The 14,418-nt window shown below is 46.7% G+C and overlaps 1 protein-coding gene across 6 annotated transcripts in view; it reads left to right on the top strand.

Annotated features, from left to right (window-relative positions):
- rufy3 (RUN and FYVE domain containing 3) overlaps positions 1–14,418 on the top strand; it is a 61,507-nt gene that overhangs the window by 14,801 nt on the left and 32,288 nt on the right. For all 6 annotated transcript variants that reach the window (XM_031829533.1, XM_031829534.1, XM_031829535.1 and 3 more), the window contains exons 2-6: positions 4,199–4,372; positions 6,464–6,581; positions 10,362–10,463; positions 10,851–10,974; positions 13,734–13,798. In XM_031829533.1, the coding sequence (XP_031685393.1) occupies positions 4,199–4,372; positions 6,464–6,581; positions 10,362–10,463; positions 10,851–10,974; positions 13,734–13,798 (583 nt within the window). The remainder of the gene's footprint in view (positions 1–4,198; positions 4,373–6,463; positions 6,582–10,361; positions 10,464–10,850; positions 10,975–13,733; positions 13,799–14,418) is intronic.

Genomic DNA, 14,418 nt, shown 5'->3' with positions numbered 1-14,418 from the left:
AAATTATTCAGCCCCCTTAAGTTAATACTTTGTAGCGCCACCTTTTGCTGCGATTACAGCTGTAAGTCGCTTGGGGTATGTCTCTATCAGTTTTGCACATCGAGAGACTGACATTTTTTCCCATTCCTCCTTGCAAAACAGCTCGAGCTCAGTGAGGTTGGATGGAGAGCATTTGTGAACAGCAGTTTTCAGTTCTTTCCACAGATTCTCGATTGGATTCAGGTCTGGACTTTGACTTGGCCATTCTAACACCTGGATATGTTTATTTTTGAACCATTCCATTGTAGATTTTGCTTTATGTTTTGGATCATTGTCTTGTTGGAAGACAAATCTCCGTCCCAGTCTCAGGTCCTTTGCAGACTCCATCAGGTTTTCTTCCAGAATGGTCCTGTATTTGGCTCCATCCATCTTCCCATCAATTTTAACCATCTTCCCTGTCCCTGCTGAAGAAAAGCAGGCCCAAACCATGATGCTGCCACCACCATGTTTGACAGTGGGGATGGTATGTTCAGGGTGATGAGCTGTTTTGCTTTTACGCCAAATATAACGTTTTGCATTGTTGCCAAAAAGTTCAATTTTGTTTTCATCTGAACAGAGCACCTTCTTCCACATGTTTGGTGTGTCTCCCAGGTGGCTTGTGGCAAACTCTAAACAACACTTTTTATGGATATCTTTAAGAAATGGCTTTCTTCTTGCCACTCTTCCATAAAGGCCAGATTTGTGCAATATACGACTGATTGTTGTCCTATGGACAGAGTCTCCCACCTCAGCTGTAGATCTCTGCAGTTCATTCAGAGTGATCATGGGCCTCTTGGCTGCATCTCTGATCAGTCTTCTCCTTGTATGAGCTGAAAGTTTAGAGGGACGGCCAGGTCTTGGTAGATTTGCAGTGGTCTGATACTCCTTCCATTTCAATATTATCGCTTGCACAGTGCTCCTTGGGATGTTTAAAGCTTGGGAAATCTTTTGTATCCAAATCCGGCTTTAAACTTCTTCACAACAGTATCTCGGACCTGCCTGGTGTGTTCCTTGTTCTTCATGATGCTCTCTGCGCTTTTATCGGACCTCTGAGACTCGCAGTGCAGGTGCATTTATACGGAGACTTGATTACACACAGGTGGATTGTATTTATCATCATTAGTCATTTAGGTCAACATTGGATCATTCAGAGATCCTCACTGAACTTCTGGAGAGAGTTTGCTGAATAAGTTTGCACTGCCAATTTTTCAGTTTTTGATTTTGTTAAAAAAGTTTGAAATATCCAATAAATGTCGTTCCACTTCATGATTGTGTCCCACTTGTTGTTGATTCTTCACAAAAAAATACAGTTTTATATCTTTATGTTTGAAGCCTGAAATGTGGCAAAAGGTCGCAAAGTTCAAGGGGGCCGAATACTATCGCAAGGCACTGTATATATATATATATATATATATATATACAGGTGTGTGCTTTTCCAAATCATGTCCAATCAATTGGATTTACCACTGTTGGACTCCAAGTTGTAGAAACATCTCAAGGATAGAGGGCATTGGGTTCTATAACTGATTTGAAGTATTATTTTTGCCAGATTGTAATTGGGATGTTTAGTTTTATGTTCCTTTTGATTTCATAAGCTCAGTGACCATGTTTTTCAAGTGACAGTTTGTCATCAAACCAGATAACATTATATTTGTAGGAAGGAATTCGCTCAATTTGTGTCATTAGTCATTATAAAAATAGAAAAAAAACGTCCTCTCTCTGGGAGCAGGTTGAAATGACAGCAGCGATGTCCTCTCTCTGGGACCAGGTTGAAATGACAGCAGCGATGTCCTCTCTGTCTATTGGGAGCAGGTTGAAATGACAGCAGTGATGTCCTCTCTGTCTATTGGGAGCAGGTTGAAATGACAGCAGCGACGTCCTCTCTCTGTCTATTGGGAGCAGGTTGAAATGACAGCAGCGACGTCCTCTCTCTGGGAGCAGGTTGAAATGACAGCAGCGACGTCCTCTCTCTGTCTATTGGGAGCAGGTTGAAATGACAGCAGCGACGTCCTCTCTCTGGGAGCAGGTTGAAATGACAGCAGTGATGTCCTCTCTCTGGGAGCAGGTTGAAATGACAGCAGCGACGTCCTCTCTCTGGGAGCAGGTTGAAATGACAGCAGCGATGTCCTCTCTCTGGGAGCAGGTTGAAATGACAGCAGCGATGTCCTCTCTGTCTATTGGGAGCAGGTTGAAATGACAGCAGTGATGTCCTCTAGCTGGGGGCAGGTTGAAATGACAGCAGCGATGTCCTCTCTCTGGGAGCAGGTTGAAATGACAGCAGCGATGTCCTCTCTCTGGGAGCAGGTTGAAATGACAGCAGCGACGTCCTCTCTCTGGGAGCAGGTTGAAATGACAGCAGCGACGTCCTCTCTCTGGGAGCAGGTTGAAATGACAGCAGCGACGTCCTCTCTCTGGGAGCAGGTTGAAATGACAGCAGCGACGTCCTCTCTCTGGGAGCAGGTTGAAATGACAGCAGCGACGTCCTCTCTCTGGGAGCAGGTTGAAATGACAGCAGCGACGTCCTCTCTCTGGGAGCAGGTTGAAATGACAGCAGCGACGTCCTCTCTCTGGGAGCAGGTTGAAATGACAGCAGCGACGTCCTCTCTCTGGGAGCAGGTTGAAATGACAGCAGCGACGTCCTCTCTCTGGGAGCAGGTTGAAATGACAGCAGCGACGTCCTCTCTCTGGGAGCAGGTTGAAATGACAGCAGCGACGTCCTCTCTCTGGGAGCAGGTTGAAATGACAGCAGCGACGTCCTGTCTCTGGGAGCAGGTTGAAATGACAGCAGCGACGTCCTGTCTCTGGGAGCAGGTTGAAATGACAGCAGCGACGTCCTCTCTCTGGGAGCAGGTTGAAATGACAGCAGCGACGTCCTCTCTCTGGGAGCAGGTTGAAATGACAGCAGCGACGTCCTCTCTCTGGGAGCAGGTTGAAATGACAGCAGCGACGTCCTCTCTCTGGGAGCAGGTTGAAATGACAGCAGCGACGTCCTCTCTCTGGGAGCAGGTTGAAATGACAGCAGCGACGTCCTCTCTCTGGGAGCAGGTTGAAATGACAGCAGCGACGTCCTCTCTCTGGGAGCAGGTTGAAATGACAGCAGCGACGTCCTCTCTCTGGGAGCAGGTTGAAATGACAGCAGCGACGTCCTCTCTCTGGGAGCAGGTTGAAATGACAGCAGCGACGTCCTCTCTCTGGGAGCAGGTTGAAATGACAGCAGCGACGTCCTCTCTCTGGGAGCAGGTTGAAATGACAGCAGCGACGTCCTCTCTCTGGGAGCAGGTTGAAATGACAGCAGCGACGTCCTCTCTCTGGGAGCAGGTTGAAATGACAGCAGCGACGTCCTCTCTCTGGGAGCAGGTTGAAATGACAGCAGCGACGTCCTCTCTCTGGGAGCAGGTTGAAATGACAGCAGCGACGTCCTCTCTCTGGGAGCAGGTTGAAATGACAGCAGCGACGTCCTCTCTCTGGGAGCAGGTTGAAATGACAGCAGCGACGTCCTCTCTCTGGGAGCAGGTTGAAATGACAGCAGCGACGTCCTCTCTCTGGGAGCAGGTTGAAATGACAGCAGCGACGTCCTCTCTCTGGGAGCAGGTTGAAATGACAGCAGCGACGTCCTCTCTCTGGGAGCAGGTTGAAATGACAGCAGCGACGTCCTCTCTCTGGGAGCAGGTTGAAATGACAGCAGCGACGTCCTCTCTCTGGGAGCAGGTTGAAATGACAGCAGCGACGTCCTCTCTCTGGGAGCAGGTTGAAATGACAGCAGCGACGTCCTCTCTCTGGGAGCAGGTTGAAATGACAGCAGCGACGTCCTCTCTCTGGGAGCAGGTTGAAATGACAGCAGCGACGTCCTCTCTCTGGGAGCAGGTTGAAATGACAGCAGCGACGTCCTCTCTCTGGGAGCAGGTTGAAATGACAGCAGCGACGTCCTCTCTCTGGGAGCAGGTTGAAATGACAGCAGCGACGTCCTCTCTCTGGGAGCAGGTTGAAATGACAGCAGCGATGTCCTCTCTCTGTCTATTGGGAGCAGGTCACCTTCCCTTCTCAGTTTTGATATGCTCTGCCTTCAGCTGTTGCTATGGTGACCAATGTATGTTGTACCAGGATGTGTGTTGCTCAAATCTCTTCCTCTTTCTCTCCTATGTCTCCTGCCTCCTTTGTGTCCCTCTCTCTGTCACTCCAGATCCGAAGGACCCTATAGCCATCGAGCGGTTGAACCTGATGAACATGGCTAAGCTGAGCATCAAGGGTCTGATTGAGTCGGCCCTGAACCTGGGCAGGACCCTGGACTCTGACTATGCTCCGTTACAGCAGTTCTTCGTGGTCATGGAGCACTGCCTCAAACACGGACTCAAAAGTAAGGACGTGTTTACAGCTATAACTATGTTATTGTTTGTTTCTAGCCTGGTCCCAGATCTGTTTGTGCTATCTTTACCAACTCGTTTAGAGTGAAAATCTGGTCCCAGATCGGTTTGTTCTCGATGTTTATTCCTCCTTGGAGTGCACTCCTCCTCTTTATAACAGTCGCATCCCTTCTGGAACATTCCTATCCAGTTATGATAATGATTCTCATAAGGACGTACAGGGCCTTCAGAAAGTAGTCACATCCTTGAATCCTTTCATATTTTCTGATTACAGTCTGAGTTTAAAATTGATTAAATTTAGATTTGTTTTTGTCACTGGCCAACACCCCATAATACCCCATAAAGTCAAAGGAATTATGTTTCAAATTAATACAACATTTTAAAGCTGAAATGTCTTGAGTCAATAAGTATTCGATCCCTTTGTCTAAAACAGTTCAGGAGTAAACATGTGTTTTAACAAGACACATAATAAGATGCATGGACTCTCTGTGTTCAATAATAGTGTTTAACATGGTTTCTGAATGACTACCTCATCTCTGTACCCCACACATATAATTATCTGTAAGGTCCCTCAGGGAATTTCAAACACAGACTCTGTGGATGATGTATCAATACACCCAGTCACTACAAAAATACAGGTGTCCTACTTAACTCAGTTGCCAGAGAGGAAGGAAACCGCTCAGGGATTTCACCATGAGGCCAATCGAGACTTTAAATCAAATCAAATTTTATTTGTCACATACACATGGTTAGCAGATGTTAATGCGAGTGTAGCGAAATGCTTGTGCTTCTAGTTAAAAAGAGATACAGAGTTTAATGGCTGTGATTGGAGAAAAGTGATGGATCAACAACATTATAGTTACTCCACAATACTAACCTAATGGACAGAGTGAAAAGAAGGAAGCCTGTAGAGAATACACATGTTCATAAACAAGCTTCCTGTTGGCACTAAAGTAAAACTGCAAAGATTATGGGAAAGAAATTAACTTTATGTCCTGAATACAAAGTGTTTGGGGCAAATCAGACACAACGTATCACTGAGTACCACTCTTCATATGTTCAAGTATGGTGGTGGCTGCATCATGTTATGGGTATGCTTGTCATCAGCAGGGACAAGGGATTTCTTTAGAATACAAAGAAATGGAATAGAGCTAAGCACAGGGAAAATCCTAGAGGAAAACCTAGTTCAGTCTGCTTTCCACCAGACATTAGGAGATGAATTAACCTACAGCAGGACAATAACCTAAAACACAAGGCCAAATCTAGAGTGGAGTTGCTTACCAAGACGATGTTGAATGTTCCTGAGTGGCCGTGTTACAGTTTTGACTTAAATTTAAATTAAATTGCCTTAAATCTATGGCAAGAATTGCAAATATTTTACAATCCAGGTGTGCAAAGCTCTTAAGAGACTTACCCAGAAAGACTCACAGCTGTAATCTGTGACAAAGGTGATTCAAACATGTATTGACTCAGGGGTGTCAATACTTATGTAAATTTAGATATTTCTGTTTCATTGTCAATAAATTTGAAAAGCGGTCTAACCATGTTTTCACTTTATGATGGGGTAATGTGTGTAGATGGGTGACCACTTTAGGATGGGGTAATGTGTGTAGATGGGTGACCACTTTATGATGGGGTAATGTGTGTAGATGGGTGACCACTTTAGGATGGGGTAATGTGTGTAGATGGGTGACCACTTTAGGATGGGGTAATGTGTGTAGATGGGTGACCACTTTAGGATGGGGTAATGTGTGTAGATGGGTTACCACTTTATGATGGGGTAATGTGTGTAGATGGGTGACCACTTTATGGGTGACATTTTGTTGTTGTTTAAATCCATGTTGAATTCCGGCTGTAACACAACAAAATGTGTAATAAGTCAAGGGGTGTAAATAGTTTCTGAATGTATGTATGTGACCACTACAAGCTATTGGTTGTGTACATTTACGCAACTTAGAAGAAGAGTTTAGAGGTTTTAAGTGTAAAAAAGGAAACCTAAAGCTTTCTTGGTCTTAACCAGACCCTCTGCCTAACACCCCTCATCCGCTTGTCCTCAAACCCTCTTCCTCTACTGACCCCCTCAGCCAAGAAGACGTTCCTGGGGCAGAACAAGTCTTTCTGGGGGGCCCTGGAGCTGGTGGAGAAACTCACCCCTGAGGCTGGAGAGATCACCGCCAGCGTCAAGGACCTGCCAGGACTCAAGTAAGACCTGCGCCTGAATAAGGCCGTCCCTAATGTCCTCTTCCCGACTAACGCTGTCCCTAATGTCCTCTTCCCGACTAACGCTGTCCCTAATGTCCTCTTCCTGTCTAACGCCGTCCCTAATGTCCTCTTCCCGCCTGACTAACGCCGTCCCTAATGTCCTCTTCCCGCCTGACTAACGCCGTCCCTAATGTCCTCTTCCCGTCTGACTGACGCCGTCCCTAATGTCCTCTTCCTGTCTGACTGACGCCGTCCCTAATGTCCTCTTCCTGTCTGACTGACGCCGTCCCTAATGTCCTCTTCCTGTCTAACGCTGTCCCTAATGTCCTCTTCCTGTCTAACGCTGTCCCTAATGTCCTCTTCCTGTCTAACGCTGTCCCTAATGTCCTCTTCCTGTTTAACGCTGTCCCTAATGTCCTCTTCCTGACTAACGCTGTCCCTAATGCCCTCTTCCTGACTAACACTGTCCCTAATGTCCTCCTGTCTAACGCTGTCCCTAATGTCCTCTTCCTGTATAACGCCGTCCCTAATGTCCTCTTCCCGCCTGACTGACGCCGTCCCTAATGTCCTCTTCCCGCCTGACTGACGCTGTCCCTAATGTCCTCTTCCCGCCTGACTGACGCCGTCCCTAATGTCCTCTTCCTGACTAACGCCGTCCCTAATGTCCTCTTCCTGACTAACGCCGTCCCTAATGTCCTCTTCCTGACTAACGCTGTCCCTAATGTCCTCTTCCCGTCTGACTGACGCCGTCCATAATGTCCTCTTTCTGTCTGACTGACCCTGTCCCTAATGTCCTCTTCCCGCCTGACGCCTTCCCTAATGTCCTCTTCCCGCCTGACTAAAGCCGTCCCTAATGTCCTCTTCCCGCCTGACTGACGCCGTCCCTAATGTCCTCTTCCTGTCTAACGCCGTCCCTAATGTCCTCTTCCCGCCTGACTGACGCCGTCCCTAATGTCCTCTTCCCGCCTGACTGACGCTGTCCCTAATGTCCTCTTCCCGCCTGACTAACGCCGTCCCTAATGTCCTCTTCCTGACTAACGCCGTCCCTAATGCCCTCTTCCTGACTAACGCCGTCCCTAATGTCCTCTTCCTGACTAACGCTGTCCCTAATGTCCTCTTCCCGTCTGACTGACGCCGTCCATAATGTCCTCTTTCTGTCTGACTGACCCTGTCCCTAATGTCCTCTTCCCGCCTGACGCCTTCCCTAATGTCCTCTTCCCGCCTGACTAAAGCCGTCCCTAATGTCCTCTTCCCGCCTGACTGACGCCGTCCCTAATGTCCTCTTCCTGTCTAACGCCGTCCCTAATGTCCTCTTCCCGCCTGACTAAAGCCGTCCCTAATGTCCTCTTCCCGCCTGACTGACGCCGTCCCTAATGTCCTCTTCCTGTCTAACGCCGTCCCTAATGTCCTCTTCCTGTCTAATGCCGTCCCTAATGTCCTCTTCCTGTCTAATGCCGTCCCTAATGTCCTCTTCCCGCCTGACTAACGCCGTCCCTAATGTCCTCTTCCCGCCTGACTAAAGCCGTCCCTAATGTCCTCTTCCTGTCTAACGCCGTCCCTAATGTCCTCTTCCCGCCTGACTAACGCCGTCCCTAATGTCCTCTTCCTGTCTAACGCCGTCTCTAATGTCCTCTTCCTGTCTTAACGCCGTCCCTAATGTCCTCTTCCCACCTGACTAACGCCGTCCCTAATGTCCTCTTCCCGCCTGACTAACGCCGTCCCTAATGTCCTCTTCCTGACTAACGCCGTCCCTAATGTCCTCTTCCTGCCTGACTAAAGCCGTCCCTAATGTCCTCTTCCTGCCTGACTAAAGCCGTCCCTAATGTCCTCTTCCTGTCTAACGCTGTCCCTAATGTCCTCTTCCTGTCTAACGCCGTCCCTAATGTCCTCTTCCCGCCTGACTAACGCCGTCCCTAATGTCGTCTTCCCGCCTGACTAACGCCGTCCCTAATGTCCTCTTCTCGCCTGACTAACGCCGTCCCTAATGTCCTCTTCCCGCCTGACTAACGCCGTCCCTAATGTCCTCTTCCTGACTGACGCCGTCCCTAATGTCCTCTTCCCGTCTAACGCCGTCCCTAATGTCCTCTTCCCGTCTAACGCCGTCCATAATGTCCTCTTTCCGTCTGACTGACGCCGTCCCTAATGTCCTCTTCCCGTCTAACGCCGTCCCTAATGTCCTCTTTCCGTCTGACTGATGCCGTCCCTAATGTCCTCTTCCTGTCTAACGCCGTCCCTAATGTCCTCTTCCCGTCTGACTAAAGCCGCCCCTAATGTCCTCTTCCTGTCTAACGCCGTCCCTAGTGTCCTCTTCCTGTCTAACGCCGTCCCTAAGACTGCATCTAATGTCACAATAGTAGAGAGTGATTTTATTTCAGCTTGTATTTCTTTCATCACATTCCCAGTGGGTCAGAAGTTCACATACATTCAATTAGTATTTGGTAGCATTGCCTTTAAATTGTTTAACTTGGGTCAAACGTTTCGGGTAGCTTTCCACAATCTTCCCACAATAAATTGGGTGAATTTTGGCCCATTCCTCCTGACAGAGCTGGTGTAACGGAATCGGGTTTGTAGGCCTCCTTGCTCGCATAAACACTTCTTCAGTTCTGCCCACAAATGTTCTATAGGATTGAGGTCAGGGCTTTGTGATGGCCACTCCAATACCTTGACTTTTTGCCACAACTTTGGAAGTATGCTTGGGGTCATTGTCCATTTGGAAGACACAATTGCAACCAAGCTTTAACTTCCTGACTGATGTCTTGAGATGCGGAAATATTGAAGCAACATCATTTTCCTACCTCATGATGCCATCTATTTTGTGAAGTGCACCAGTCCCTCCTGCAGCAAAGCACCCCCACATCATGATGCTGCCACCCCGTGCTTCACGGTGGGGATGGTGTTCTTTGGCTTGGAAGCCTCCCCCTTTTCCTCCAAAAATAACAATGGTCGTTATGACCAAACAGTTCCACTTTTGTTTTATCAGACCAGAGGACATTTCTCCAAAAAGTACGATCTTTGTCCCCAGCCTGGCTTTTTTATGGCGGTTTTGGAGCAGTGGCTTCTTCCTTGCTGAGCGCCTTTCAGGTTATATCGATATAGGACTCGTTTTACTGTGGATATAGATACTTTTGTACTTGTTTCCTCCAGCATCTTCACAAGGTCCTTTGCTGTTGTTCTGGGATTGATTTGCACTTTTCACACCAACGTACGTTCATCTCTAGGAGACAGAATGCGTCTCCTTCCTGAGCGGTATGATGGCTGTGGGGTCCCATGGTGTTTATACTTGCGTACTATTGTTTGTACAGATGAACGTGGTGCCTTCAGGCGTTTGGAAATTGCTCCCAAGGATAAACCAGACTTGTGGAGGTCTACAATTTCTTTTCTGAGGTCTTGTCTGATTTCTTTTGATTTTCCCATGATGTCAAGCAAAGAGGCACTGAGTTTGAAGGTAGGCCTTCAATTGACTCAAATGATGTCAATTAGCCTATCAGAAGCTTCTAAAGCCATGACAGTGTATGTAAACTTCTGACCCACTGGAATTGTGACACAGTGAATTATAAGTGAAATAATCTGTCTGTAAACAATTGTTGGAAAAATTACTTGTGTCATGCACAAAGTAGATGTCCTAACTGACTTGCCAAAACTATAGTTTGTTAATAAGACATTTGTGGATTGGTTATATTGATGTTAACTTGTCACACGCTATATGATTGGTGTAAATCTCTGTCACTCACCGTTCAGTTGATATGTGATTGGTGTAAACAAACCCCTGTCACTCACCAGAACCCCGTTAGGAAGAGGGCGGGCCTGGCTGCGATTGGCCCTGATGCAGAAGAAGCTGTCGGACTACATGAAGACCATCATCAACAGAAAGGACCTGCTCAGGTGTGTGTTTGTTTGTGTGTGTGTGTGTGTGTGTGTGTGAGAGCATACGTTGCCAGCGAGTTGTTCAATGAGGCCAATGGGTGTGTGTGTGAGCGTGTGTGTGTGTGCGCGCGTTAAGTGTTGTTTAATGAGGCAGATGGTGTGTGTGTGTGTGTGTTAACAGTGTTGTTTAATGAGGCCAATGGGTGTGTGTGTGTGCGTTAACAGTGTTGTTTAATGAGGCCGATGGTGTGTGTGTGTGCGTTAACAGTGTTGTTTAATGAGGCCGATGGTGTGTGTGTGTGCGTTAACAGTGTTGTTTAATGAGGCCGATGGTGTGTGTGTGTGTGTGTGTGCGTTAACAGTGTTGTTTAATGAGGCCGATGGTGTGTGTGTGTGCGTTAACAGTGAGTTCTACGAGGCCAATGCGCTCATGATGGAGGAGGAGGGAGCTGTGATCGCCGGGCTGCTGGTTGGGTTGAACGTCATCGATGCCAACCTCTGTATGAAAGGAGAAGACCTGGACTCACAGGTTGATGTTCTACACTGTGTAGTTACACTGTAGTTAGTACACAACATTTACACTGTAGTTACACTGTAGTTAGTACACTGTACATTTACACTGTAGTTAGTACACTGTACATTTACACTGTAGTCAGTACACTATACATTTACACTGTAGTTACACTGTAGTTAGTACACTGTAGTCAGTACACTGTACATTTACACTGTGTAGTTACACTGTAGTTAGTACACTATACATTTACACTGTAGTTACACTGTAGTCAGTACACTATACATTTACACTGTGTAGTTACACTGTAGTCAGTACACTGTAGGCAGTACACTGTAGTCAGTACACTATACATTTACACTGTGTAGTTACACTGTAGTTAGTACACTATACATTTACACTGTAGTTACACTGTAGTCAGTACACTATACATTTACACTGTGTAGTTACACTGTAGTCAGTACACTGTAGTCAGTACACTGTAGTCAGTACACTGTAGTTGGTACACTACATTTACACTGTAGTTACACTGTAGTTAGTACACTATACATTTACACTGTAGTCAGTACACTATACATTTACACTGTAGTCAGTACACTGTAGTCAGTACACTAGTCAGTACACTATACATTTACACTGTAATTACACTGTAGTCAGTACACTAGTCAGTACACTATACATTTACACTGTGTAGTTGCACTGTAGTTAGTACACTATACATTTACACTGTAGTTACACTGTAGGCAGTACACTGTAGTCAGTACACTGTAGGCAGTACACTGTAGTCAGTACACTATACATTTACACCTTATTCAGTACATTATACATTTACACTGTAGTCAGTACACTGTAGATAGTACACTACATTTACACTGTAAGCAGTACACTGTAGGCAGTATACTGTAGGCAGTATACTGTAGGCAGTACACTGTAGTCAGTACACTGTAGTCAGTACACTATACATTTACACTGTAGTCAGTACACTGTAGTTAGTACACTACATTTAAACTGTAGGCAGTACACTGTAGTCAGTACACTGTAGGCAGTACACTGTAGTCAGTACACTATACATTTACACTGTAGTCAGTACACTGTAGTTAGTACACTACATTTACACTGTAGGCAGTACACTGTAGGCAGTACACTGTAGGCAGTACACTGTAGGCAGTACACTGTAGGCAGTACACTGTAGTTAGTACACTACATTTACACTGTAGTCAGTACACTGTAGTCAGTACACTGTAGGCAGTACACTGTAGGCAGTACACTATACATTTACACTGTAGTCAGTACACTGTAGTCAGTACACTGTAGTCAGTACACTATACATTTACACTGTATTCAGTACACTGTAGTCAGTACACTATACATTTACACTGTAGTCAGTACACTGTAGTCAGTACACTGTAGGCAGTACACTGTAGTCAGTACACTGTAGCCAGTACACTATACATTTACACTGTAGTCAGTACACTGTAGTCAGTACACTGTAGTCAGTACACTGTAGTCAGTACACTGTACATTTACACTGTAGTCAGTACACTGTAGTCAGTACACTGTAGTCAGTACACTGTAGGCAGTACACTGTAGTCAGTACACTGTAGTCAGTACACTGTACATTTACACTGTAGTCAGTACACTGTAGTCAGTACACTGTAGTCAGTACACTGTACATTTACACTGTAGTCAGTACACTGTAGTCAGTACACTGTAGTCAGTACACTGTAGTCAGTACACTGTACATTTACACTGTAGTCAGTACACTGTAGTCAGTACACTGTAGGCAGTACACTGTAGTCAGTACACTGTAGTCAGTACACTGTACATTTACACTGTAGTCAGTACACTGTAGTCAGTACACTGTAGTCAGTACACTGTAGTCAGTACACTGTACATTTACACTGTAGTCAGTACACTGTAGGCAGTACACTGTAGGCAGTACACTGTAGGCAGTACACTGTAGGCAGTACACTGTACATTTACACTGTAGTCAGTACACTGTAGTCAGTACACTGTAGGCAGTACACTGTAGGCAGTACACTGTAGTCAGTACACTATACATTTACACTGTAGTCAGTACACTGTAGTCAGTACACTGTAGTCAGTACACTGTAGTCAGTACACTATACATTTACACTGTATTCAGTACACTGTAGTCAGTACACTATACATTTACACTGTAGTCAGTACACTGTAGTCAGTACACTGTAGTCAGTACACTGTAGCCAGTACACTGTAGTCAGTACACTGTACATTTACACTGTAGTCAGTACACTGTAGTCAGTACACTGTACATTTACACTGTAGTCAGTACACTGTAGTCAGTACACTGTAGTCAGTACACTGTAGGCAGTACACTGTAGGCAGTACACTGTACATTTACACTGTAGTCAGTACACTGTAGTCAGTACACTGTAGGCAGTACACTGTAGTCAGTACACTGTAGGCAGTACACTGTAGTCAGTACACTATACATTTACACTGTAGTCAGTACACTGTAGGCAGTACACTGTAGGCAGTACACTATACATTTACACTGTAGTCAGTACACTGTAGTCAGTACACTATACATTTACACTGTAGTCAGTACACTGTACATTTACAAAGGGTCTGAATACTTTCCAAAGCGGCTGTATCTCCTTTATTTGACCGGGACAATCCACACCTTTTATAAACATGACAGATTTATCCAGACAGCTAGTTTTCAACTGCAGAACCTCTGTTTCTCTTCCTAACTGAAGTGTTAATGCCAGTGTCTGTCTGTTTCCTGTTTCCAGGTCGGGGTGATAGACTTCTCCATGTATCTTAAGGATGGAGGTCACAGCAGCAAGACTGTAGAAGGGTGAGTTCCTCCTCTCCTCACCTTGAGGAGACACGGCCCTAGTGCTGGGAGACACAGCCCTAGTGCTGGGGAGACACAGCCCTAGTGCTGGGGAGACACGGCCCTAGTGCTGAGGAGACACAGCCCTAGTGCTGGGGAGACACGGCCCTAGGGAGACACGGCCCTAGTGCTGAGGAGACACAGCCCTAGTGCTGGGGAGACACGGCCCTAGAGAGACACGGCCCTAGAGAGACACGGCCCTAGAGAGACACGGCCCTAGAGAGACACGGCCCTAGAGAGACACGGCCCTAGAGAGACACGGCCCTAGTGTTGAGAGACACGGCCCTAGTGTTGAGAGACACGGCCCTAGTGTTGAGAGACACGGCCCTAGTGTTGAGAGACACGGCCCTAGTGTTGAGAGACACGGCCCTAGTGTTGAGAGACACGGCCCTAGTGTTGAGGAGACACGGCCCTAGTGTTGAGGAGACACGGCCCTAGTGTTGAGGAGACACGGCCCTAGTGCTGGGGAGACACGGCCCTAGTGCTGGGGAGACACGGCCCTAGAGAGACACGGCCCTAGAGAGACGCGGCCCTAGTGTTGAGAGACACGGCCCTAGTGTTGAGAGACACGGCCCTAGTGT

The sequence above is a fragment of the Oncorhynchus kisutch genome, linkage group LG8, assembly GCF_002021735.2.
Source record: "Oncorhynchus kisutch isolate 150728-3 linkage group LG8, Okis_V2, whole genome shotgun sequence".
Classification (NCBI taxonomy): Eukaryota; Metazoa; Chordata; class Actinopteri; order Salmoniformes; family Salmonidae; genus Oncorhynchus; species Oncorhynchus kisutch.
The sequence above is the reverse complement of the archived record's forward strand: the minus strand, read 5'-3'. Positions and strand labels throughout refer to the sequence as shown.